Genomic DNA, 24,622 nt, shown 5'->3' with positions numbered 1-24,622 from the left:
TTGACTCTTTATTTGGTGGATGCTAGGTTGTTGAGAACTCTTAAGATGAACGTGACTACACACTGTAGCTGTGCTTTGTTTGCTGAAGTCATCACCTTTTTCTTTTGGAATTAAAAGGCACATCCCTAAAGACGAGATTTAAATTAGCTTACAGGTACAACAGAAAAGCAGTGTCCAAAAGTTATCTCCCATTTTTATTAAAATGAAACCCCTCCATGCGATCCAAGTGGCCCACGCCATAGATCACTTTGCAGTCAATGCATCGCTACTCATGTTCACTGGACAAGTTTCAAATTTTTGAGGCAGCTGAGCTATTTAGCTTTGTGACTGAGATGTGGCAGGAGTGAGTTGCCTAGGGCAACTAAGTTTCAGATCTTCTGAACAAGAACTCGAAGCAGCAATATTCAAGCTACAACAGTTCCTTTCATCGTGGTCTTTTTTTGCCAGTCCTTTTTCTTGCATTTACAAATTATAAAGTTCTTCCAGGAGACTAAAACATATTCACAGAACTCTGCCTGTATTCTACAGCATCCCATTTTCACCACGGCATTTACTCAGTCATCAACGTTTGGGCAGCACGGTAGCGCAGCGGTTAGCGTAACACTATTACAGCGCCAGCGATCGGGGTTCAATTCCCACCACTGTCTGTAAGGAGTTTGTACATTCTCATTGTGACTGTGTGTTTCCTCCGGGTGCTCCAGTTTCATCCCATGTTCCAAAGATACAGGTTAGTAGTTTAACATGGGTGTAATTGGACGGCATGGACTCGTTGGGCCAGAAGGGCCTGTTACCTTGCTGTATAAATTAAGATTTTTTTAAAGTTTCAACGTTGCAACGACTATTTCTTACCCACTATTCCTGAAGTCTGACTGCCAACTCCATGCAGTAGCACTGGCTGGCTGCTGTCTGATCTTTGTGAGGAAGTAGAGGGGGAGGAGACCGTGGTACCATTGACTCTGACTTCTGCCTGTGGCTGCAAACAGCAGTAAGGGAAAATAGGTTACAACTCATTACTCTGTGAGCCTGTGGAAAGTAATATCTGAGACAACTTGGGGACTAGTCTGAAACCAGTCGCAACTTAAATCGATGAAGGGATGAGAAAGCAACTCATCCAAGACTGTGAAACCTGACTGCTCTCTACAGCAGTTAGAAGAGAAATAAAAGATATAAATCTTGTCCTGCTTCCTTAACGTTGTTAATTAATACAGCAGTTTTGGTTCACAACAGTGACCGGAAGAGGTCCAAAGCAGGAGCAAAAAGTTCCTTCACTAGGATCAAAGGTTGAAGCAGAATCACTTAAAACCAGGAGAACTGTTGTCACAGCACTTAATGCATGCTAGCTGCTTATTGCTTTGTTGGACATGTTCTTGTGCTACTGGGAATGAGTAGAAGAAAATAAATTGGCAATAAGGAAGCAACGAGGCCTGGAAAGCTGGCGATCAGCTTTTTTTTGTTGTGACTGACAAGGTTCTGTGAGCCCTGGCACTGGTTCCCTTACCTGCTCTAGCAGCTGCCTCAGTCTGTGGAGCTGGGATTCCAACTGCTTGTTGTGATCTTCCAGGATCTGCATCCTAGCCTCGAGGCGACCTTTGTGCTGACGAAGCAGTTTGGCTTCAGCGATCAGCTCGGCATCCCTGGGGCTCTGTGGTGAAATGGGCATCATCTCAGGAGGGGATGGCAAAGGAGATAGGCCCTTGTGATCATGTTGCTGCTTCAGCCTCTCGTACTCAGACTGAAGGTTTCTGAAAAGGAAAGGAGTGCAAATAACTTCAAGTTGAGGGGGAATTTAGAAAATAAAAATGGATTTGGTGCCTATACGCATTAAGCATGCCAAGTATCTTTTTAAAAAAGTTATTAGGTTATTCAGTTTAACCTAATAACCATTATTTAGAAAAGATGAACTATTAAGATATTTTATTGGGCCCAGATGACAGTCTCCTCTCATAAAACATAAACATTTTATAATGGTGATCAGATTTAGGGTTCTGAACTGAAATCTGGAAGTCTGCGAACTGATTTAAGTTTGTGGAGGACCAATTCCTTTCTGCATTAGTAATGACAAGGGCTAATGTTGGAAGAAAAATTCTGCCCAGTAATACTTCCAGTAATTGGTTCTTTCTGTATCCCATTAAACCTAAGCATGCTTCACCAACTGTGAACATAGAAGTGAACCTGATAATTACAGAGCTCAAAGGAAATGCTGATCAGGCCAATATTAGTGAAGTATTGGCGGGCTAATGTTCACCATCAGCAGAGATTCAAAGCTGAGAGTCGTGATAATGAAGTTCAACTCCACCAGTTCCGTGCTTTCGTGTGCCCTGTAAGTATAATCTTCGTCATTCAGTAAGCATTTTCAGGTTTTGCAAAGGAACCCAGTTTTTTTGATCAGTAGGTCAAAAACATGAATATTTTATTTTAAGACAAGCAAGCTATCAAAATAGGCAACTGGGAGAATTATGTTGTACAGGGATTTTCATCCTGCAGTTGATGAGAGATGAAGGAGGGGTCTGAACGTTGGCTTAGCGGGAGAAGCCAGAGTGATAGTGGATGGCTGTCTCTCTGATTGGAGGCCTGAGTGGAATATTTCCAGCAGGGCAGGGTCACCTTATGCAGGTTCAAAAGCCAATTTATTACAACTTTCTGTAAAGCCTTATGGGATAATGATTTGGAGTGGAGCAAGAGTAATTGCAGAGGTGGCCAGATTCAAGTCACTTTTCTTCCATGCCTGGCTTCTGAATTTTGCAAGTATGTAGACCTGCAGATTAAAATCAGTCTTATTTTGAGTAGATGGAAGAACCACACAGAAATCAATCATCGCTTCCAGACTCAATATTTCACAACTCCCAGTTCCATGACTGACTTAAAGGACTGATAGCCAAAATCTCTGTTGGTGGGAGAAGGAAAGGGCAGGAAGAATCAGAGGTTCCATTGCAGACTTCCACATCACTTTCCAGTGTGCTGTGTTGGGTCCCTGGAGAACACTTGTGCTTACATATTTCAGCAAGTAACGTCCCAGAAAAATACTCGGCCATCTGCAACCACACTTGTATCCGCATATTTTCGCTCACCCACACCCAGGAAAAGGTGAAATCTATCCCTGAGGATCTAGAAGAAGAACCCAACGATGATATGGGAGCATTACACAAACTTGCTATTACTACCCATAGCAAAAGAGGAGATGGGTTGAAACTTCAGAGAGTCCAGCTGTTTATTAATTGGCCACATTTAACAGGTGGAAGCAATGCTAACTTGAAGTTATGTAACTCAGTCTAGACTCAATCTGCTGTTCTCTGCCATATTCTAACCTGTTTTCATCCTCCAGATCAGCTAGAATTCTTTCCAACTCTCCCCTCTCTTCACTCTCCAAGGAGATGAGGATTTGTGCGGGGCTCCGAGGCTGACTCAACGGTGACTCCTGGTTCAGACTCTGGCAGTAATGTTGGATCAGCAGATGCTCATCATCTCTGCAATGCAAAGCAAACAAAATGCATCAAAGCATTTTCACATTGCACTTGCTTTCAGATGCGCTCCCCCAAATATATGTTGCATTTTTAAAGATGAGAAGCAGTATTTGTTGAAGTTTCTTCAAAGTTTGGAATGAAAGGAAAAGAAGTTTCATTGTATATTTTTTGCTGCAGTCCCTCAGATATAATTGCCCAGCCTCCACCCTAGTCTATCTGATGCATGCATACATGACCTTTGGGTAAGGAGGGCAGTGGTTCAGACTGGTCCCCTCCAATCTTTGCTTTATTCATTTGTGCCAGGCAGAGATTCAGTCTGCACACTATTAAAAACTCACCTAGCACTCCACCGAAGTGAAACTGGTGCCTGGTGACAATGGTGCAGACAGAATTAAACATTCACAAGTGGGGAACTGCAGCCACAAAACCCGCATTTGAACACCCATGAGGCAGAGTCTTAGAATTCTATGGAAGATCATACTTTGAACAGTTGTGTACTGAACATCCAATGAGTTCTAACTTGCTGGATTTGTTACAGGCCAAGTTTTCACAAGCTTCAAGGCAGAGAAGCATTGGTATAAATTGCCCACAAATGCCTGCTTTACGCACACCTTTTGATTTGTGCACATATGTACTTTGCTGAGAAGATAAAACAGACTTTATGAAAAGCATACAGCTGATCCACTTGACCGCTTTCCACTGGCAGTAAAAGTCCAGCTCCACATCTGTGGGTTACTCCTTTAAAACTGATAACTGATAAATTGAGAATTGGCAAATTGAGAATCACATTGGCCTTGTTCAATTATATTAAAACTTGAGTCATGCAAAGAAGGTCAAAATAGGAGAGCAGGATCAAGATGTACATGTTGAAAATGAGGAAGGTGTTCTGCAATACTGAGGAACTATTCTTGATTTTACAATTAGCCTTTTTAGTAAACTCAGGATGGTCTGTGAAATTCCAATGCATACATGACAGAAATTTCTGCAGGCGGTAACAAATGCCAGAAACGTTTTATTCTTTTTTATATTAAGCACAAAACCTCACCATCTGAGCAGTATTCTGATGGTGTACATCTCTCATAATATTCAAGTCATTGTATGCATTTCTTAATTCAGCATATTGTTATTCAGTAATTGTCAACATTAATGTTGACAATATCACTGAAAGAATGAAATAATGTCTGTTGACTTTGGGTTACTTTGGTATACTATTATATTATTTTTGTGCTCCACATTCAATGAATCACTCACACCCACCAGTGAGACAACAACCACCCAGGTAATGGACAATTAGAATTGACATATTCAGACACAACACCAAAATAGCATTGTAATATCATGGCTGGTACTCTTCTACACTTAAAGGGAATGTGGCACAGAAATTACTGCCATTTCATTGGATAACCTTGTCTATACTAGAACTTGCCATCAACATTTAAGCAAGTTGCGAATTGTTGCATGTACTACAGATTGCAATACAAATACTGATTTGCCACAAGATTGCACCAGAGGGAGGCCCCAGGATCTGTTTACGTAACTCCAACTGTCCTTGTAGTTCTGACAAAAGGTCTTTGACCTGGAAGATTACTTCCGTTTCTCTTTCCAAAGATGCTGCCTGACCTACTTAGCATTTCCTGTTGTCATTGCATACCCTCCTCTTTTACATGGGAAGCCAGAATTAATCAGTGGGCACTGCAAAATGCAGCTGGGAATTGAAGCGCTTGATGTACTGATGTACCAATGCCCTCCTATAAACATTAACCACAAACTCCAACCTCTTCTCTCAATTTTTCTGCACTCTCATGAAGCCTCATTTGGGAGAGAATTCCAAAACACTGTTAATAGTTCAATACAACTCACCAAGTAGGGGTCAGGCTCAGCAGTCAAATCCAAAGCTGCATTCACCCAAACCCATGCTCTTTCTGTGTGGGACAGTGTGTAACAAACACCCAGTGGTAACTTTGGTCATCATTCCCATTTTTAGCTCAGGAGTCCTCAGGCTAATGGCTGGATTTGCAGGAACAGCAGCAGCTGGCATTTGTCCATGGAAGTGACATGGAATTGAAACAAGTTTGAGACTATGGTGCAAGAGAGCATAAAGTTCACGTAATTCCCCACAGGGGGAATCATTCGGAATCAACTGTGCCACATTGAACCTGAAGCATCATTCAATTCAATGTTAAGATTTCCAGTTAATTATATTCAAAAAAATTCTTCATCTTATTTTCGTATTACTTTTAAGCATTTTTATTTGTTACATCTCTGATAATCTGATCAGCTTCAAAGGTTTTTAAATTATCAGAGCTATTCAGAAATACACAGATTTGTGTCTTACAGCTTTGATTACTGACTTAACCAGGCTTTGGTTTTGCCAGCTGCCAAAGTTTTCTTAGCTATTTTGTGGGTGGAGTTTGTTCTGTTCTCGCAGTGATGCCACTTACACTGTGAAGGGCACACTGTATGGCCTTGCCAATGAGAATCACATTGACTTTGTTCATTTCATTCTCACTGTGAAATCCACACTAGATAAGTGTTGGTGAGTAAGCTAGTGATGACCGCAGGCTGCTCACTGTTCATCAGAAAATTTTGCGCAGCAACACTAACAAAGGCTTGCAGTTATATAATGCCTTTCTTGTACTGTAATTTCTGGCCTGGCTATGATTTGCGAACAGAATGCAGATGAGAAATTAAAGTCTGAAACCAAAAGGTGCATTTTTAAATTTAAAAATTAACTCCAAATCATTTTCTGCACCATCAGTCACATATGAATGAAGGAAAACATTAATGAATCTTCCAAATCATGAAATGTCACATCAGCTGCTCTGAGCAGCAGATGTGTAATTCTAACTGCACTGTAATGTAAATTCTGAATTCAGAGATGGTGTTACTTTGGACTTGACTATTTCCCAGCTAATGATCTGGAAGGGTATCAGCAGCAAACCAAGCGTAAATTACCGTCATCCTCCTGACCAGAGAAATGCATGTGGCACAGAGACAGAGGAAGAACAACAGAAGGAAGGTTAGTAACTGCAGTAACCAAACCACATTCCAAGTTTCAGGAATACAACAGGGTGAAGGATGGACATTTGAAGACACAGTCGGCACCAGTAATCTCTGTACTAATCAGAGAGGGAGAAAAAATGATTATTGTACATTTGGGATAATTGCAAAGAGTTTTGAGCATCAACAGGGGGCTAAGACTGAATATTAAAAATTAGGCAGCATACTGCGCAAGATTTCTCAACTTCTCATATAAATGATCACAAAAATGCTCGCAACGCAGATTTAATTTCAAACTGCATTGTCAGCAGGTGAAGCTCCATACAATCATACTGCCACATTTTCAAGGTTCTTATGGTTTCAACAAGGTCTCTCAACTAGGTTTGGTTCACCATCACTTTATCACCCCTCTCTATTTGTTTTATGGACACATGAAACAGTTGTTGACTCTCAGTGGAATAAGCTCACTGAACTTCTAAAATCTTCAGCAGGTGATAACTTGAAGCAGTTTCTTGGGCAGGAATTGTAAAGAAAGCAAATGAATTGTTGAGCATTAAATTGAGCTTTGCAAGAATTCTGTGCCAGTGGGGTACGTGTCACCTGTGTAAAAAAAAGTAGCAACACCATGACAACACTTCCAGTGGCAAGAGGGTGTCAATGCACTCTTGATGGGCTGAATGGCCTCCTATGTCTGAACAAGTTTACGATTCTTTTCCATGTAGAACTGTACCTAGAGTGCTGTAGTTGACTGTAATAAGCGGCTACTGACTCCTAGAATGGGGATCATGCAGGGCACTGAGGGGCAGAGAGGAGGCCAGCTGTGGTACAACCCACTTGCAGCTCACTGATGATCTGAGAAAAGTTACAATAATGGTGTGCATCCAATAATATGACTGAACGTTCCAACTTTAACAGATACCAAAGGCGAGGTCATAACCAAACATCAAAATTCCTCTGCTTGCCTGTTAAGTGAGTCATTGCCAGTCCTGACCATTTTCCAGCTCTTCCTTTACCTGTTCCTTCCTGTGCCCCCTGCTCCTCTGAAGTTACTGACCCAGCCCTCGACCTGCTGTTAGTAAGCCTGTGCCTGCCACCTCTTGTGACACAGGATATGCAAAGATGTGCGTTGATGTTATGCAAATGAGGTGACCTGGCACTGTTGGTCAAAGTCAGTACAGGCCTGTGAAAGAGAGAGTGTGTCTCAACATTCATAGCACTGGAGGAACTCAGCAGGTCAGGCAGCATCTATGGAGGGAAATGGACAGTTGATGTTTTGTGGCGAGACCCTTCATCTGCACAGGAGCAGTCCAGATGAAGGATCTCGACGCGAAATTGGGTCGAGAAATTGGATGGAGAGTTTAATCCAGACAATTGTGGAGTTGTTGCATGTTGGAGGTCAACTACAAGAGGAAAGTTCAGGCACTCCCCAGGTGACTTAAGAATTCCGTACCTGAGAACTGTCCAGAAACTAATTTTTCCTGAAGTCGGAAATGAACAATTTCTCAGTAAGGAAAAACAAGTGGGCGACCAAAATAACCACAGACGTTCACGCATTTGCAGCCAGTTGCTGCAGATACAGTCATAAGAGAGCCAGAGTGCCAGGAGAGGCAACAGTTTAAACACTTGGATATTTGCCTGTCTAGACATTTTTGGTGTAAATTATTCAATGCTATTTTAAACTTTGAAGACTCTACGACAAACATCCATGATCAAGTGCAATTGACAGCTTGTTTTCACTGAGACATTGTTTGCTTGTACTTACTTACAGTTCTCTGGGTGAATTTGCGTAAAGTCGGATTTCCGTAACTCAGGTCTTTGGGGAGCCCCTGTATACAGTAAATGGCAGGACCTTCAGGAGCAGTGTAGAGAGTGATCTTGGGGTGCAAGTCCATAGCTCCCTCAAAGTGGCAACACAAGTGGATAGGGTGCTAATGAAGGTGTACAGCATGCTTGGCTTCATCGATGGGGGCATTGCGAATGAAAGTTGGCAGGTCACGTTGCAGCTGTATAAATCTTTAGTCAACCCACATTTGGAGTATCGTGTGCAGTTCTGGTGGCTGAATTACAGGAAGGACGTGGAGGCTTTGGAGAGGGTGCAGAACAGGTTCACCAGGATTAGAGAATATTCACTAAAAGGAGAGGTTGGACAAAGTGTCGGAGGCTGAGAGGTGACCCGATAGAAGAATATAAATTTCTGAGAGGTAACAGATAGGGTAGATGGTCAACAGTCTTTTTCCCAGGGTGGAAATGTCAAATACTAGAGGGCATAGGTTTAAGGTGAGAGGAACAAAGTTTAAAGGAGAATTGTGAGGCAAGTTTTTTTTCCCCACATAGAGAGGGGCAGGTACCTGGAACTTGCTGCTGGGGAGGTGGAAGAAGCAGATACAATGGCAGCATTTAAGAGACATTTAGACAGATACACGAATAGACAAGGAATATAGAAGGGTATGGATCATGTAGAGGCAGACAGGATTAGTTTGATTTGGTCAGTGCAGACATGGTGGGCCAAATGGCCTGTTCCTGTGCTGTACTTTTCTATGTTCTATATTCTAATGTAATTGACTTATTTTAATGTAAAACAGAAAATCAAATTGCACAATTAAATCCAGATAGGTCCAAGAGCGTTATGAAAGTACTGCCTGATGTAATGAGACAATCTGCGAATCAGGGTAATCAACAATCTTGAATAAATACAGCCACTTAAGCCCTGACTATTAATCAATGCAACTTTTTATGGTTTGTATGGTTGTGAAAAATGAAAAGCTCTAAATAAAATCTTGTTGCTCACTTATTAACCTATCAGGCAGGTCTACCAATTCATTGCACATTAATCTTAATCTCAATAACATAAATTTATAGTACAGGACACTACCTTCCTCGCCCACTGCAATCAACTGGAGGAGCTGAAATACTGTTGGTTTAAAATCAGATAGGAAGTACATGCTCTTACAAAAGAACTCTGCCACCAATCATCAAAATACCTTGGGAGAATTAACTTCTCTAGAGCACTCTATTTTTCTTTAACACCAAATTATTGTTAATGCATACCCTCAAAAGGTATGTTGAGGAAGATTGCCTCAACATTGCAATATCTTTGATATATTTGGAAGCTTAATTCATCACCAGAATGTACCAGGTACTGAGTAGCAAGCTTTGAAAATTCTGCACTCATCTCCTGTTTGTGTAGACTGAGAGATGGTCCCTGTCCTAACAACAACTACATTGCTCTGTTGCAGTTTCATTCAAGAACAACCAATTCACACAGAATTCAAATTTCAAAAGTTCAGTAAATTAAGCTCAGCTGAAGTGTACTGTGAATGGAAAGACTGCAGAAAAAATGCAATAGCTATACTAGTGCTAGCTTGATTTTTTGGAAAGGTTAGTTTGTGAGCTAAAATAAATAGACTGAACCACCAAGATGGACGATGCAGAGAACTGCAATGATGGCATTCCAGAAGAATTTAATTAAAAACAGCTTAATGCTTTTCATTTAAAGTAAACACACTTATCATTCCCTCCTGAAGACAAAAGAGATTGCAGATGCTGGAAAACAGAACACTGGAAGAACTCAGCTGGTCAAGTTGCATCAGTGGAAACAAAACATGGAAGTCGACTTTTCAGGTTGAGATCCTGCATCAGGACCGTCATTCCCAACTGATATTTTGAGGGTAATATTACTAACTCCTGAAACTAAGAAACTGGTTTGCAATTTGTCCTGCCTTGCTGGAATGAGAGGCTGGCAAGAGAGTGCTTCCAGTTAAAGACAAGGCATAGGGCACCTTTATGTCTGCCCAGCCCATCTGCCAACAATGTGGAAGGTAGATGTACCCTTTCCTGTCCCTGCACCACCCTCTGAATTTATTGTTTAGCAGATGGTGCTTCAGCTGCCGACTAAAGGAAACTATTGTAAATGAGGCGCTTTGAACAGTGTAGCAAACCCATCACCACTGCACTATCTGCAGGGGCCACACGGGAATAAAGTGCAGATTCTACAAACAGGGTTATGGTGGGCAAATTCTTATCTAGGTTCTTCTGTGGCTCCCAGATAGATGCCCCAAGTTTCAGAGGATAACAGAAGTCCTCAATGCAAGGCAATTAATTTACATGGAATGAGAAAGAGTCCGACTGGTTATCAGCCTAAGTCTGCATTGAGCTGTTGCAGGAAATCACTGTGGAGATCTAAGAAAACATGCACTGGATACTGGACCACCTGTTTTGCAGCTCCTGGCAGAATGGAGTCAAATTGGAGTGGTTTTTTTTCACATCCATATAATAAGCACATTTTCAATCCAATTTACACATCACTGATAACATCTGAACATCAGTCACAGAATCAGAATATGATTAGAGGAGGCTCTCCCTGGTGATTTAAACACTGAAGAGATAGGCCCTTCAGACAAGAATGATTTGGTCTCCAGTCTGCTCTGAGTTGAACAGCACCTTAAGTGCCTCTGTGTCCCCGTGTCAGGAAAGTCTAAAAGAAGCAATGGTCTCTGCTTGAGTTTTGTAATCTGAACCCACTGCCATCCTTGGGCACATGTGGGTAGTGTGTTGGAATGGTGCCCGACTCAGTTGCCTTCCCTTACCTGGATCGTTAACCCTCATTGTCTGGACACAATCAAGAGGAATAGTCAGAAAGAGGAGCATCAGAGTGCAGCAGCACCTGGACTACCAGATCCTGGGATGGGATCATATCTCCCTGGTGGAGAACAGAAGAATCACTACCAATAGGATGCAAAAAGCCCAACAGTGTACCTTTTTTGTGGGAAGGACAAGAACACGGTAACTAGAGATCCTTAGGAGTCTTACACTGAGATAAAGAGAATTGTTTGTGCTATAATCCTCATTAATTAATTAATTACTCTGTGCGTGTGTGTGTGTGTGTGTGTGTGTGTGTGTGTGTGTGTGTGTGTGTGAGAGTGAGCAAGCATCTAAAAATAGATGACACTTAACCCAGCCCTGTGAAAATCTTTTGCTGCTTAAATTCCTGTTGTCAGAAGACTCAATTTGTAAGTTTCAGCATGTCCTTGTAATTGATCTCGTGTCATCTCACACCTATTATTTTCAACTTCAAAAACATTACCTGTAATCTTCACTCCAATTTAATGCTTTACCTAGACCTCCTTTTGTACATAAAACAGCTTTCTTTAATGTGGGAGGAAGGGAAGAGGATAAAGGCAAGTACATCAAGCAGCACAGTCTCATTTCCAGATTCTTATATTCTACAGTACAAAATATAAAAAATGAGTCTATTTTATTCTTGCCCGTCCTAATGATAATTATGTAATGACAATCTCTGTCAACTGGAGTTAAATGCGGAGATGCTGGTACTTTCTCCTCCTGTTCTGAGTGACAGAAGTTATGGAGCTAGGAAGTGCTGTCTCTGCAAGGAATACAAGTTGCTACAGTCCCTCAACTTCATGAGGGACTTGAGGTAGAGGCTATTGATTTCAGAGGCAGAACTGCTAATAAAGAATTTTTTTCCATCTTGGCTACGTTGAGCTTTTGAATGTATGCTCATGACTATACCTCTCCAGGGCTTGTGAGTGTTTGAGAAGCTTGGAGGCTTCAAGGGGTGATCACCCAGTACAAAATATCTGGTATTTAAGCCAAGGTGTAGGTATGGCTGGCCTTGCTGAGCTTCTGGCCAGTGGTGAGCCTAAGAACTTGATCTTGATAGTTTTGAACTTATGACAATTGTGCTATTTCGAGTAATGCAGAGATTGTGGAGTTCCCTTTTGTTCAGTCTGCTCATTATCTAGCACTAATGCACATGAAAGCTGCAAGTTGCCCAGATCGTCCTGCAGCACTGGCTGTTGATCAAATACTTGCTGAACAGCTTTGGTCCCGATTTTAAGATAGAAGATCACTGAAGAAGCAATTGGACGTTGGGATCCAGTAACCAGAACCATTTGCTCTAAGGCGTGAAGCCCGTAATTACAGAAGATTTAACAGGGCCAAATAGCTAATATATGTGTTAAGGAGTTTAGATACAATCACGAACAGTAAGAACTGTGACTGGTGCATTAACCTTTTAACACTTAAGAAAACTTAAAAAAATTTAATTGGTTGTAAGATGCTCTGAGATGCCTGAAGAACATTTTTTATTCATATACCATGAGCAGAAGACAGGTTCCATCAGCCACCAACTGACACCAACGTAAAGATATTCTACTGTGGGAATTCAAAGGTCATCAGAGCAAGAGTGTAGTGGTAACAAATGATCAAGAACCACAACTAATAGCTCATGAGGTAGAAATACTGCTGACTGAAGGGTCTGAATGTCTTTGTTGAAAGGGCTTGGGATCCAAATATTCAGATTCTTGTCAGCAAACACAAAACATTGCTTTCATGGCATCAAATATTGGTGCAGACATTGGCAACTATAGGTTGTTGCTTATGACAACTCAGTTGGAGATATCCTCATGTTCAGAACATTAGAAGTTCCAGAACAACCACGTAGTGTGCTACTAAGCGAGGGCCAGAAGTACATCCTTAACAGAAATCCCATGTCAGATGACAAAAGAGTTGTTGGGTTCTGCTCAAACAGCAAATATGGTCCCTACTGGTTTTGACATGCTTAGCAAAAAGTTATGGACAACCAAAGGTCTCTGATCTCCTAGCTTATCTGATCTAATGGCTAGTTCTGGTGATATAGGTGCAGATGATTGCTGGCCCGTCAGGAAAGCAACAGACAGCCCCTCCCTCTGCCCCTGCAAATTTCTCAGCAGGACTTCACACTGTGAGATGATGACTAGTTTCATCGAGCGTGTCTATCGCTTGATGACATGGTTAGCAATGACACACATGGTTACTCACAGAGCCTGCAAAATAATGACAGGTGTTCTTCAAGAATGTTTCCTACATATCCCAGAAACAACTGCGAGGAAATCGCAAGAAGGAACACCGTGATATGACTTACTTGGCGCGCACACACACACACAAAAAATCAGATTTCATGATAAATTTGCAGCAGTCATTTTTCATGCAGTTATTGGTCCTGGAAGGTATGGAAGTTGATATTTCTTGCACCGACATGAATGAATTTTGTGCTTTCTTATTCACGGATAAGGGCAAGCAGGGAAGCAAAATTTAAAGCATACAAAGTCACTAAGAAACAGTTTCCCATTTCAAAGTTAAGTCAATGGCTATTGTTGTTTGGAATGGGTCTCCTCCAGAATTTCAAGTTCCTGATTCTGATGCAGATGTTGGAATCAGGTGCAACAAAGAATCTGCTGGAGGAACTCAGCAGGTCGAGCAGCATCTGTAGTGGGGGGGGGGGGGGGGGGGGGGGGGGGAGGAATTGTTGATGGTTCGGGTAGAAACCCTGCAACAGGACTGTCCCGACTGGATCAGGACCTATGCAGAATTTTGACCTGAAATATGGATCATTCCTATCTCTCCACAGATGCTGCTCGAACCATTAAGTTCCTCCAGCAGATTGTTTATTGCACCTGATTCTGATCTCTTGGTTACCATGAGCATAGTCTCCTCTCCTGGCCCCATGATAAGGGCTCTTTGTAAGATAAACTGTGTAGCAGACAACACAACTCTTGAGACACAGCAGGAGTATCATGCAAATATATTAACTGATCACCACTATGGTTAAGACCTTGATCTTCTAAAATCTATTCACCAACTTGTGTTTCTGAGTAAGGAAGTGACCCATTCAAAAATAAGATGAAAATAGTGGACCATTTTTAAGTGAAAGAATCCTTGCAATTATCTGAAAAGCAACTTTGTATGTGCTGATTCAGGGTTGTTGCCTATCTGCAAGCTTTGTATTGAGAGAACAGAATCCTCCCTTGATGTTGCAGGACAGGCAAAGAACAAGGAAGCACAAATCTTCTGGATGCAATATGACTGAAGAGGTCTTTAAAAATCCAGCCCCTCTACAAAGTGAAGCTGCACTGCCTTGCTATCACTGATGATCTTTTGTGCAGATCACACTTCTCCACCAAGTAATGAATCTAACTCAAGAAAATAGAAAATGCTGGAAAAACTCAGCAGGTGAGTCAGAGTCAGTGGAAAGAGAAACAGTCAACGTTTTGGGTCTGCAAACAGATGCACAGATTTTCCTTTCCACAGATGTTGCCTGACCTGCTCAGTTTTTCCAGCACTTTCTGATTTTGTTTCAAATTTCCAGCATCCAGGTTTCCAAGTTTAGAATGAGCACACGGAAAGATATGAAAGGCAGCTGCGTCCACTGATCAACAGGCAGGGAATGGCCTGTGGGGTGTATGGGCGAGCTCTCTCATAGCATGTTATGTTACCAAGGGAATTCTGTAGAACCAATGCTTCTCGAGCAACTGCATGTACACATACACCTTTTTGTATGCAGGGATAGGCAGCATGGGTGACTTGCATCTCTGTAGCTGCTTGCCACTTTTGTCAATGCTCTATTGCTTCTCCTTTGTTTGCACAAATAATAAATATCAGAAGAATTGTCAAAATGTAGCCTATTTGAAATGCCCAGTGGAGGGATGGACCCAGGGAGAAATGACTACCCGACAGCATTCACTACAAAATCAGAAGTCGATGGTAACAGAAAGAAACAAAACCCTCAAAAATAACAGGGAACTGACAGGGTTTGGTTGGCTTTCTATCCAGTAGCTCTGAATGTTTGTGAGAAGATACAAGAGTAGAAATTAACTGGAAATCACAGAAAATGTTTTTGATGACATGCTGTCATTTGTATCTCATTTATACTTGACTGCTTAAATATGGAGAGTGCTACATCCATCTGGTACAAACTATGGAAGAAAATCAGTGGGAATCCTGGAAAAATGAACCCTAATTTTTAAACCTGTACATTCACTTACTTTCTCTGGCAACCAACAATTTGGCTTGTTTCATGCATAATTTGTACCATAATAACAATTCCAAAGACAAATCCTAACGGTCATAAATGAAAATCCACATTGTAAATCCTTAATGAAAAAAAACACACACAATGGTTTCATCCCTTCAAAAAATTAAACACTAGAACTAAATTTTACTCTAATACATACATGCTTTCATTGGGCGAGATGCTCTCATTCAAATAAGATCCATTTCTGTTTTCCATTTCTGCTAGCCTGCAACACAAAAATCAGCAAACATAAGGTTGTGATAAATTCCAACAGCTCAGTGAAGATTACTTGTCACTTCTTAAATTTTTGGTACTCAATGTACTCTTAAAACAATCACGTCAGTGCTCTGAAATGCAGTACTCACCAGACTTTGCATGGTTAAATTGGAGCGGATGGACACCCAAGATAGAATGGAGGAGAATTTGAGCTCGATGGTGCCCTTATTTTGAACGGTACAAGAGCCCACTGTATCCCAAGAATTTGAATGTGTCATGTCCATGTTGAATACAGTCTCAGTGTGTGCATCTGCACATGCTCAATGAATATATGCAAGCAGGACACAGGGCAGGAAGATCATGATGCCAAACAGTACAGCACTCTGATTTGATGCCTGCGCTGTCATTCTGGAACTCAACAGGCAGCAAATGATCTCTCTCAACCTCGCACACCAGCAGGAAATACCCCTTCAGCATGACTTGACGGGATCGCTCAGTATTGGCAAGATGGTGGATTTTGTCCGGCAATCTGACAAGTGTTTGCTGGTTTTTACAGTTGGTTCAAGCTGCAAATGTCAGGAGGAAGAAGTTTGGCAAGTCTGAAGGATTCTGGACACACCAGCTTGTTCCAGACATGGGTGCATTAATTGGCATTCCCTGTGGAATTGAACGTCATTGTACGAGCAGAGAAGAAAAGCTCCCTGGCGAAAGGGGCGAGGGGGAGGAAGGACGGACAGCAGGAAGCCATCTCCACCCAGAATGATTCATCCACATGAACCTTAGTGAGTAGTACTGTGGGTGATATCTGCTTCCATAAGGGAGTCCTTACTGTTAACTGCCACTTGCTGCAGCGACAACTGTAGCTTACAGTAGGGCAGTGATTGTGGGAGTGACCATGACAATAAATCTTCATATCTCCGCTCTCTCCACATTGAAGCTGGAGATACACGCAGCTCATCAGTTTTCCAAACAATACAGTACTGCTCCCAACTCGAACAGAGACAGTTCTTTTTTCTGCATCTCTCACCAGTGACAACAGGTGGAGACAGCAAGCAACTTAATGAGGATTGCAAGTTTCTCCATGGTGCAGGGGACAATTAATTGTGCCCACGTATCTTGGCAACTGCCAAATGTCAAAACCATGCTACAGCAGAAACAAAAGAGATGACAATCCCTCAACATCCAGCAGTGTGTGTCTGCACCTCATCATGTGGTATCCTGGCAACAATAATGATGTCCACTGGGCAACCGGCATGGTTAAGCCAAGGATGGACACAACCAGTTGGTCCCAGACATGGATGCATTAGATGGCATTCCCCTTGGAATGCAGCTTCACTGGATGAGCAGGAAGATGAACAGGGGAGAGGAGATGGGAAAGAAACACCTGAAGCAGGAAACTACAATATGCTATTATGATAGAACGGAAAACAGAACTTTTCAAACAAGACCTGCTGGCTTGATTGGTCTAGGAGGCCTCCAGTACTTGGTGGCAGGTGCCAAGACTCATGGCAGGCACGACCATGACCATTGCTGCCAGTCGTACTGCGGGCAGCTGAGGAGCAGGAAATGGAACAAGGTAGAAGAAGAAATGGAAGAAGTAGGGGAAAACAGCCTTGCACTGACAACAAAGAACTCATCCTAATGTGACATTTGTAACTGCAACTCCTATTTCCCATTTATCAGGACTCCTTATCTTCCCTCTGTCACTTGACCAGGATCCCATACAGGCACAGGCTGAGAAGGCATGGCTGCAAGCTGCACCTTCTCGGTGCCATCATCAGTGGGCTGGGTCATCGGGCTGATTGGAAGGCAGGGGAAGCTAGTGGGGTTGCTCTGTAGCACAGACTTGATGAGCCAAAGTGGACTCCCTCTATGTTGCAAGGATATATGGAAATAAAAACAGCAAGCATGCTTGCAGAAAAGTGGCAGAATGTCTGCTATCTGGCTGAGAGATTCACTGGGTCACTGCCACTCCTCAAAGTGGATCTTCAGCAATTACAATGAACTGACAGAGAACAGGTTGTTGGGCTGCTGCAACACCCTGCAACCAGTGGTCCACAGGCACGGTGGCAGACACTTCCCTACACGAACTGAGCTTTTACTCTATCCCAGGGTGGCTGCAGCTTCTGCTGCAATGGAAGTTGAGTAACTATTGACGGCATTTAATAAGTGTCTCGACAAAACTTGTAAGCTTTGGACATCTGATGAACTGCCAGCACTGCCTCCTCCTTCAGGGCCTTGAAACGTGGATCAACTTATCTTCCTACTGCTGCCTCCAGTTATGTGCCTCCACACTCTGCATTCAGTGACTGCCGTGAAGTCTCCATGGGTAACGTTGAATACCTGGCATCGAGTCGAAACTGTGAGGTCTGCAAAATGAGCGAGGAGCCAGTGGAATATTTGACTGTTCGGTACAAGTTCTTCTCATTCTGAGAAGAATTGTGCATATTTGAGAGATGTGGAAAACAGGAAAAAGCAGAATATTCAGAAAAACTACGTTGCTATTAAAGAAACCACAAGCAAGGCAGAATGGGATCCTCGTGTGCGGATGATTCTCTGACTTCTCCTCACGATTGGTCGGTTCAGTTCACCGGGAGTCAGTCCCATGATGCAAATCAGATAGACGATTGGAAATTCCCAGTCACTAGTGAATTGTTAATTAACCCTTTAGACAACATGTACAGAGTTTCTTGAGCCCACACACTGTACTCATTACTTTTAAAAGTTAAAGTGAAAATATACAGAATACTTGGCATATTGCATGCTTCCCCACTCCCGAATTCTGATTAACAACTGAAGTATCCTAATCCTGTGACGACATTACAATCAAATATAAAAACTGGTGATGCCTAACAGCATGTTTCCATCTGAGTAGTCTTTGAAGTGACATTAATTCAGAGTACAGTGTGGCTTCTAACGTGTCATCAATGCAAGATAAATAATCATATTTCAAAATATTACCATTCATCTGAGATTTAAGTGACAACGTTCACTTAGACCTGTGATTTTTGTTCTAACTTTGTCTTGACATAGGAATTATTTTAAATTCTTTTTAACCAATGTTTTAAACAAGTTCTTCAAGGGCACTGGGAAGCTGCCAGAGGTCTGAAAGGCTGAAGTCAGTCCTTGTGTCTATGGGATGTATTTAAGTCAGTCTCCCCGCCTAAAGTCTGAACCCAATGGACTCTGTTTGTTTGGAGGGGAAAGCAATTTATTTCCGGTATTCCATCAGTGGCTCCTCTGCCGAGCCCCAATTCCTCCTCTAAATACTCTCCTCTTCTGAGAGATGCTACTTGATCAGGAGGACAAAACGTTTGGGGTCACTTTTCCCACTCCCTCCTTGCCGATCACATCTTGCCGGAGGTTTGCATCTTTTCCAATCCTGGCATTGACTTCACCCAGGAGGTTTGTCTCCCTCTGAGACACGGACCAGGGTTTTTTTCCTGGTTGGAGTGAAGTTGGTTCTACTTGGTGACTAGTAGTCAACTATCCATTGCCTTGATGGTCAATGCAGAAGTTGTCACCCAAGTTTGCAATATATCAACCATTCAGGTTCATCACTGACATCCTTGTACTTTAGGGACATCATGGGAGGTCTCATGGGTTGAAAAGCAGCATGAAAGACAGAGGCACCCACAGGCTTAAAAGGTGCTGTTAATTTAAAAGGAGCATGGGTTTAACAGTAATCGGTGAGACAGAGGGCCCATTGCTATAAAAAGTGAGTGCAAGAAACAGAGGCCACAAGGGAAAGGTAGGGGAGGGAATGGAAAGGGGAATAGACCCATTGGTTGGCTATCCTTCTGTGGGTTCACTCTCCAGCCTTGATACCCACAGAATCGTGTCAGGAGCCTGCCACACCACTTACCCTCTGACCCAAGGCTATTGCCTTTGCCATCAGAACACCAGCACCAATCTGAGGAAACGCTTCTCAGTGACAAGATGTACAAGATGATAAGAGCCATAGATCGAGTGGACAGTCAGAGACTTTTTCCCAGGGCGACAATGGCTAACACGAGGGGACATAATTTTAAGGTGATTGGAGAAAGGTATAAGGGGGATGTCAGAGGTAAGTTTTTTTTTACAGAGAGTGGTGGGTGCATGGAACGCACTGCCGGCAGAGGTGGTAGGGGCAGATATATTAGGGACATTCAAGAGACTCTTAGATAGACACATGAATGATAGAAAAATAGGGGGCTAGGTGGGAGGGAAGGGTTAAATAGACCTTAGAGCAGGATAAAATGTTAGCACAACATTGTGGGCCGAAGGGCCTGTACTGTGCTGTAGTGTTCTATGTTCTACAACACCAACAGTTTTTCCTCAGGACTGGAGTGTGAGGGAAGGTGTGGGAAGGACCTTGGGGGTGACTGGTGATGTGGGAGGACAGTCAAGGGAGGAAAGCGAATACCCAAGTTGAGGAGAGGTGCCCGATTCAGGTAAAAAGGGGACTTAACAGCAGGATCCAGGGCGAGGAAGGCAGTGTAACGGTTGCAAGGAGAGACCATGAGGGAGGAGGTTAGCGAGTAGGGAGGATATTGATGAAGAGGAGACAGGAATGCGGAGTATTAAGGGTAGAGGGGTCATGGGAAATATGGATATCAAGGAGGCAGCAGCAGGAAAGGTCACCTGTGTCGAACCCAGGCAGGCATGGTAGTGCAGTGGTTAGCGTAACGTTATTACAGCACCAGCAACCTGGGTTCAATTCCTGCCGCTGTCTGTAAGGAGTTTGTACCCCTGTTTCCTCCCACATTCCAAAGACATACAGGTTAGGAAGGTGTGGGCATGCTATGTTGGCGCTAGAAGCGTGGCGACACTTGCGGGCTGCCCCCAGAACACTCTACGCAGAAGATGTATTTCACTGTGTGTTTCGATGTGCATGTGACTAATAAAGACACCTTATCATGTCTGAGTGAATGAGTGAGCATCTTAATGTGTGTGTCCTCTTATGCCTGAATTTTAATATTATGCAGGTAAGCCTGGGCTCCAGTCATCCTGGACTTCTCCTTTGCGACAGACCAAGACCTCCTTGTCAAGCTTGTGTGGTCGCTTGGCCAACCCATGCTAAAATAGAACATGCACAGGCAACCTCCACTCCTCAATCTCAAATTCAGAAGCTGGATCGTCAGGAGCCTCAGAACAACCCCAACTGTGACAGACCTGAACCTTGCTTCCCTACCACAGCTCAGGAACCAAGATACCTTGACAGCAACATTCTCACGATCTCAAAGAGCAAGGGGATGGGTACACTTTCTTCTGGAAGGCTAATTAGAAAAGAAACTGTCTTCATGGAACAACATTGGAGTCAAAAATGAGCAAGCCAAGCATCTCAGTGCTTCCTGTTTCATGACTATGCTGTTTACCCTAACATGGAACCAACATGCTACAATCATCAGTGCATACACCCCAGCCCTGGGAGCTTCAGATCAGGCCATGGTGGACTTTGACTCTGCCCATGAAAAAAAGTCCTGGTTCATGTTGCAGAGGGAGGCAAATTGATCTTCCTGGGCAATGTCAAGGGCAGGGTTGGAAAAGGCCCATCCTCTGGCAAGGTGGGAGTATTAAAAGCTAACCCCAAAAGGAGTCCTTCTCCTGATCAAATGCTTGAAGTAGGTTCTTATGAAAACCAACACAAGATCCAATGGAATCCAGACAATGTATCATCATCTGAGCGAGAAACTGCAAGGATATCCAGATCAGCTACACTATGACAGATAGCAGTGACTGTTAGATTGATCACCAGCTGATCTGTTGTTGTCTCTTTCCATCATCCCAGCCCCAAAACAGGTGGCAGCAGAAATGTTGCAACAAGAAAAATCCACACTGACAGTCTCAAAGACTCTGCAAAGAAAGCTCTCCTCAGACAGCACCTCACAGGCAAGCTGAGCACCCCCAGCAAACAGAGCCATGGAGTGTCCACAGAGCCAGAACTGCCCTGAAGTCCACCATAATCAGCACCTGTCAAGAGACTCTTGGATTCTCTGCCAGAAAACACCAGGACCACTTTCATAACAATGATCAGGAGATCCAAGAGTTAATTAAGTGCAAATGGAATATAGAACAGTACAGCATTGGACAGGCCATTCGGCCCACGATGTTGTGCCGATCTCTTGATGCCAATTTATATAAATGTCCTCCTCCTGTGTCTCATCCATATCCCTCCATTCCTTTCAGATTCATGTGTCTATATCAAAGCCTCTTAAACTCTAACAAACTGCCTGATTCCACTACTACCCCTGGTAACCTATTCCAGGCACCCACTCTGTGTCAAAAAACTTGCCCCTCAAGTTGCCTTTAAACTTGCCCTCCATCTGACCTTAAAAGCATGTCCTCTGGTGTTTGACATTTCTACCCTGGGGAAAAGAGTCTGATGGTCCACCCTATCAATGCCTCTCATAATAACTGTATACTTTCTCTTTTCGTTTGACCTCCCAAAGTGCAGCACTTCACCCTTGCCCGAATTAAATTCCACCCGCCACTTCTCTGCCCATATCTGTAACTGATCTATATCCCACTGTATTCTTTGATAGTCCTTTACTCTGTCCATAACTCCACCAATCTTGGTGTCATCTACAAACTTGCTAATCCACCCATCTACTTTTCCATCCAAATCATTCATTGATATATATCACAAGCAACAGAGGTCCCAGCACCGATCCTTGCAGAACACTACTGATCATGGACCTCCAGCAAGAATAACAGCCTTCCACCCCTACTCTGTTTTCTATAGGCAAGCCAGTTCCAAATCCCAACTTGCAATTTACCCTGGATCTCATGCATCCTTATCTTCTGAATCAATTTACCACGAGGGACTTTATCAAATGCCTTACTAAAGTCCATGTAGATAACATCCACTGCTTTAAACTCGTCAGGCTCCTCTGTCTCATCCTCAAATAGCTCAGTCAAGTTTGTAAGGCATGACCTGCCCCGCACAAAGCCATGCTGACTGTCCCTAAGCAGGTCGTGCCTTTCCAAATGTGCATAAATCCTATCCCTCAGTATCCTCATCAATAGCTTCCCTACCACTGACATGAGGCTCTCTGGCCTATAATTACCTGGGTGTTCTTGAACGACAAACTTCACCACACCCCCAAGATAAAGAAAATGGGTTCATAGGCACCTGAAGGTTAAGATCCAACAGAAAATCCTTGACCTTGGATATACCAAGGCACCTTCAGGGACAGTGGTGGGTGGAAAGAGTGCAGGAGGTTCAGCAACTCACTAATAACCATGACATGCATGGATTATTCAGTGCTGTGAAGGTCACCATAGCCCAAGCCCTCAAGGCCCCCACTTCGCTGACAGCCATGAACAGTGACAAACTTGTTGAGTGGAAGGGACACTCTTTGACGTGAGTGCCCTTGACTCTAGTCCAAACTATTTGGTCCAACATCACCATCACTCTTGACTGACAATGCGCCAACTGAAAACAAAGCCTTGGGAGCAGACCATACCCTGCTGAAGTTCTAAACCTTGACTGAAAGGAATTTCAGTTACAAATACAGAACTTCACCTCCCACACCTGGGAAGTGGAGGATATACCAAGGCGCCTTCAGGGACAAGGCTGACCATGATTACTTCAGAGATGTCTCTCTCTGCTGCCTGCTACAGGGAGAGATATCACCAGGACGAATCTAAACCATCTCCTCCCTGTGGCTGGTGAGCTGCTTCCCAAATCAGTGTGGGATTCCATCCACCTAGACATGATTTTCACCACACAACACCACCAACAAAATGTAAGGAGCAGCACCCACCTCTATATATGGTCTCCTTCAACTTCACAAAAGCCTTTGACTCCTTTAATCCAGAAAGACTGTGGAGCATTCTTCTCAAATTTGGCTGCTGAGAGAAACCTTGTCTCCAACTTATGCTTATTACAGGTCCACAACATCCCAACCTCAGTACAGACTGGTGTCAAGCAAGGTTACATCATCGCCTCAACACATCTCTCAATCACCCTCAATGAAATGCTGCACCTCACCTCCAAGCTGCTTTCTGCTGGAGTGGAGCCCATCCATAGGACAAATAGGGAACTCTTCTGCACATGTTACCTACACTCCAGAGCAAAGGTCACCCCAACCTTAGTCATCAAGCTGCAGTCCTCCAATGCTGACATAAGCTCATGCTTGGAAAATGAAGTGCAAGTCGTCACCAATTCATTCAAATGAAGAATGCAAGAGAATAGGCATTACACCAAACATCTTTGAAACAATGACCCTACCAACCTGCCCTTCACTGTACACCACCACCCTCTAGCAATCAAGGTCACTGACAAGACCCTTGCAATTGTGCACTTCTCATATCTTGGATCCCACTTGTCAACGAATAGAGACATCTGTGATGGATTTTGTCATCACCAGTGTAATGGCACAGCCTTTGACCATCTGAAGAAATAAGTCTTTGAAAGCAAGACCCCAATCATGGCACAAAGCTCAAAGCCCACCAGGCAACAGCGATCCCCTCATTCCTGTACATTTCTGGGTCATGGATCACCTGCAGCTGGCACCTCATGGCACTGGAGAGAAACCAGCAATACTGTCTCTGCAAAATCCCCCAAATTTATTGGCAAGATAAGCAGCCTAACAGCCTCCTTTCCAATGGCAACATTCCCAGCAGTGAGATCCTAATTACTCACATTCAACAAGAACAGGGTTTGCTTGCCCAACATCAGATTCCCAAAATACACTCTATTCTGAGCTATGTCACAGCAAGAGGTTAAGGGTGAACAAAGGAAAGGATTGAAAGATGTTCTCAAAGCCTCTTGTGGTAAAGTCCAACATCTTCACTGACTTGGGAATCCCTGACTCACGACCACTCAGAATGGAGAAGGAACATTCAGGGTGGCATTGAGAACTTTGAGTCCGCATGTCAGATGCACACAGAAACTCAGCATAAGTGGCATAAGGGATGCACCAAACTACCCATCCACTTATCCCGTCAGTCCTACCACGTCTTCACCAGTAATTTGGGAAGTAAAGAACAGAATGGGAGCTGTCATTTGTGACCCAGTGGACTGGCCGAGATGAAAGGAAGACGAGCATCCTGACTCAGCCAGATCCTGCACAGCCAGATTCAGCTGTTTAATGCCATTGATCATATT

The 24,622-nt window shown here is 43.3% G+C and overlaps 1 protein-coding gene across 7 annotated transcripts in view; it reads right to left on the bottom strand.

Moving 5' to 3' along the window:
• dmd (dystrophin) overlaps positions 1 to 24,622 on the bottom strand; it is a 1,415,828-nt gene that overhangs the window by 23,836 nt on the left and 1,367,370 nt on the right. For all 7 annotated transcript variants that reach the window (XM_052015085.1, XM_052015086.1, XM_052015087.1 and 4 more), the window contains 4 exons: positions 15,473 to 15,538; positions 3,306 to 3,464; positions 1,499 to 1,742; positions 850 to 973 (listed from right to left, as the gene is read on the bottom strand). In XM_052015085.1, coding sequence (XP_051871045.1) covers positions 850 to 973; positions 1,499 to 1,742; positions 3,306 to 3,464; positions 15,473 to 15,538 — 593 coding nt within the window. The remainder of the gene's footprint in view (positions 1 to 849; positions 974 to 1,498; positions 1,743 to 3,305; positions 3,465 to 15,472; positions 15,539 to 24,622) is intronic.

This window comes from Pristis pectinata, chromosome 4 (assembly GCF_009764475.1).
Source record: "Pristis pectinata isolate sPriPec2 chromosome 4, sPriPec2.1.pri, whole genome shotgun sequence".
NCBI classification, from domain to species: domain Eukaryota; kingdom Metazoa; phylum Chordata; class Chondrichthyes; order Rhinopristiformes; family Pristidae; genus Pristis; species Pristis pectinata.
Note: the sequence above shows the minus strand (reverse complement) of the source record. Positions and strands in the feature narration are given on the sequence as shown.